The following is a 3,232-nucleotide window of genomic DNA, read 5'->3' as shown; positions in this document are numbered from 1 at the left end:
TCATATAAATAAAATATAAATATATAACTTTCTTATATATATAAAATAGAAAAAAAATACAAAGCACGACGTTGTTTTTGCCCCAAACTACCTTAACGGTTTAGCTAACAAAAAAAGAACCCAACTTATGGGATGAAAGGGTAGTAATAACATAAACGATCTATAATAGTACATTAACTTATTTATTTCCACGGAACTAAGTAGAGCATACTCTAGTTATGTGGCCTATCTTCATCCTGCAACAAAAACAAAATCATGAAGTTGTAATATCTTCTTTCATTTGCATGCAAAAGTAATAAAAAATTCATAAAAAAAAGCACTTCGTTTTCACACTAAGGATCTCGACTATCACTCTTAATGTATGTTTGGAACTGCGTCCAAAAGCTTCAAACACACGTCCATATCTAGGTGTTTACCATGATTTCTACAAGTTATAAAGTGTAGTTTCTAAGTTGTCATGGTTCTTTGCCACGACTTTAAGGGACATGGAAGATGAACCAAACATATGCTTAGACCGGAATATTTAGATTACACAATAACAAAATCAATTTCAAATAATCTCAAGTTCACAACTAGCTCTCACTCCTTATTTTAAGCGAAATATACCTAGCCTATGTTTGGTATTATGGTATGTATGTAGAATCACGTGGCGATCCACCACGATATTTTAAAAATTATACTCCGTAGCTTTTGCAAAATCACGTTGGATAACCGTGATTCGGGTATATCCAGTATGATACCAAACATACACCAAGTCAATCTTAGAGAAGAAGAAAAGAAATACGGTGAACAATATTTTGTTGAAAAATTAATTAAAAAGAAATAATTTTTTTTTCTTTTAAAATTAATTGGTATGATCCATTCCATTGAATTCTTTGTATCTAGTTTGGTCATGGAAGATGAAGGAGAAGGAATCTGTACCTGCAGGATGCTAAATTTTAATACCATGCCTCACTGATTTAGTAATAAAGGGAACCTGGAAAAATCGAAATTGTGTAATGAAAATGAGTAACAAAGACATAATACTAATGATAGTGGCCATTTTTTAATATCTAGTTTTTAATTATGAAAACTTTTCTTAGCCAAAATAAATTAAATTATGGTTCCTAGTCCTACCTTCCCACCAGTCCCCTCTTGAAGCACTGCTGGAATTGTTACCATTGTGATCACCATGATTCTTATCTTTCTTGAACTGCAAAAGTGAATAATAACAATCATCTTTCTAGTGGCTATTTTGAATCATATTCTTAATAAAAATTATAAAGTCAACTCGTGACATAATATTCTTAGAATTTAATTTAGTTATTAAGTAAGTTTCAAACATTTCATTAGATCTCATCATTTACAAGATATTTGAATATTTTTCTAGGAAGGATATAATAAATTCCTCAGGTAATTAAACGAGGGCTTAAAAAGGATGAGAATGATGGCACTCACAACATGGTGGGGTTCAGTGGTCCTGTTTCTTGGGGAATAATTTTCTTGACCACCATAGTAGATTGAAGAGCTGTAGTAGCTAGGTTCCATTGTCTCATTCTGATAATTGGTACAAGTATTTTTGTTATAAGAGATGCCATCACTAGGAGTAGTGCCTAAAACGAATCCAAACATAAACATTACTAAATAAATGCAGAGATATTTAAAGCAGTAGTCTATATATAATCAAGATAGAGGTATATATGAGGGGAATATTTTAAAAGAATTACCTGTTGCTCCAAGATTTTTGCTTCCCACTTCTTGAGTTCTTGATCCTCTCCCCTCAACCTTATAAAAAAAAGTTAAGGTGATTAATAATATGCTGTATATATGTGCGTTTTTGGTACCATATTTGAGCTTATGGAAATAACGGCCAAAACACATTGAAAAACATAAACGTGCTTTTGTGTGTTGCAAATGAAAAACCAAACACACACTAAAATTAATGTCTGGTTTCTAGTTCATATCGAACTAGTTAGGTCAGTCTAGATTTTTAAATATTTAAGACATAACTTGTACAAAAACTAGATAGATAAAGGACTCCAACAAAAGAATATAAATACCAACTTACCTTAAAATGACAAAACATGTATTTACTATTGCCGTCATATATCAGACGAGTTTAGCATGATGTTCTTAACCACTCTATTTTTTTTCACTCAACACTATATTTTCTTAATATGTTAACTGGTGCTCCCGGAGCACCGGTTAAGGAAACCAAAAATAAAAAATTTAAAATTAAAAGAAATACTTTTTAGATTTTTAACGAGTTAACCTGCACAAGTTCTAATGTGATGTTACTATATTTGCTTCCTTAACCAAGACTTCAGAAACACCGGTTAATATTACCCTTTCTTAAATGGCCATTTTAAGGCATTGGGATAAACTATATGCAGGCATGCTATGAAAGAATATTAAAGTCAAAGATTTCAACTACCATTCACCATTACTAGCTCTCTATTATTTATTTATTTATTTTTATAAAAAAGGCAATTTGATAAATTTAGATCGGTCAAAATTTTCAAGTAAAACGCCAGCATATGATACGATAAATAAAATAAATCCTTGGTAAAAAAAGGAGTTTGTAGCCATGCATACAGATGGTGTTGGTGGTGGTGGGAAAATGGAGCCAAATAAGGAGGAAGATGACGCCGACGAAGGGTCCTTGGGACCGAAAAGTTGATCAAATTTCACGGTTGATGAAGAAGAAGAAGACCATGCTTGCTTTTTGTTGTTATCCATGTTTAAAGATGTGTTTCTTTTTTCTTTTCTGAAGAGGATGTTTAAAGATGTATTATCAAGATTTCTTGTCAAATATTGGATGAGTATTCACTAACCAAATATTGCAGGCAAAAGTTATAAAGATGAAGAGGAAAGGCAAAGAGTGTCTGCTATTTATAATGTCCGAAATTAAGTTCAATTCCTTTACGCGGAGAATTTTCATATAAGAAAAAAGATCATATTCCTTATCTTAAGATATTTTTTTTTTTGGAAGATTATCTTAAGATATTAATTAATGAAAAAAAGCTCCTTACAATAATAATCTTCAATTAATTTGTGACTTAGGAAGACAAGGGCAAGAGGACAAGTGATAGGGTTTACAATCCAATGTATATGTGCAAGCAGTCATCGTATTACGAGGGTTTGCCCAATGACTAGGGGGGCATAATAGTACAAGTTTTATCCAAGTGATATTACCGGTGTCTTAATTTGATATGTTTTTTGAGAATGATGTCTTAATTTAATAAGTGGCTTC

At 31.6% G+C, this 3,232-nt stretch overlaps 1 protein-coding gene across 1 annotated transcript; it reads right to left on the bottom strand.

The window, feature by feature from the left end:
- On the bottom strand, positions 1-2,836 carry LOC11409665 (uncharacterized). The gene is made up of 6 exons (XM_003616474.3): positions 2,575-2,836; positions 1,707-1,764; positions 1,438-1,592; positions 1,117-1,192; positions 922-976; positions 1-236 (listed from the first exon to the last, which is right to left on the bottom strand). The coding sequence occupies exons 1-5, from the start codon at positions 2,716-2,718 to the stop codon at positions 960-962; spliced, it is 450 nt and encodes a 149-aa protein (XP_003616522.2). The 5' UTR covers positions 2,719-2,836; the 3' UTR covers positions 1-236; positions 922-959.
- Positions 2,837-3,232: the final 396 nt, after the last annotated feature.

The sequence above is a fragment of the Medicago truncatula genome, chromosome 5, assembly GCF_003473485.1.
Source record: "Medicago truncatula cultivar Jemalong A17 chromosome 5, MtrunA17r5.0-ANR, whole genome shotgun sequence".
Lineage (NCBI taxonomy): Eukaryota > Viridiplantae > Streptophyta > Magnoliopsida > Fabales > Fabaceae > Medicago > Medicago truncatula.
Note: the sequence above shows the minus strand (reverse complement) of the source record. Positions and strands in the feature narration are given on the sequence as shown.

Coding starts and splice junctions, on each gene's coding strand:
- LOC11409665 (XM_003616474.3), bottom strand. CDS start 2,718: ATGGATAACAACAAAAAGCAAGCATGGTCTTCTTCTTCTTCATCAACC. Junction 1,765..2,574: donor CACCACCACCAACACCATCT/GTATGCATGGCT, acceptor TTTTTTTATAAG/GTTGAGGGGAGAGGATCAAG. Junction 1,593..1,706: donor CAAAAATCTTGGAGCAACAG/GTAATTCTTTTA, acceptor GATTCGTTTTAG/GCACTACTCCTAGTGATGGC.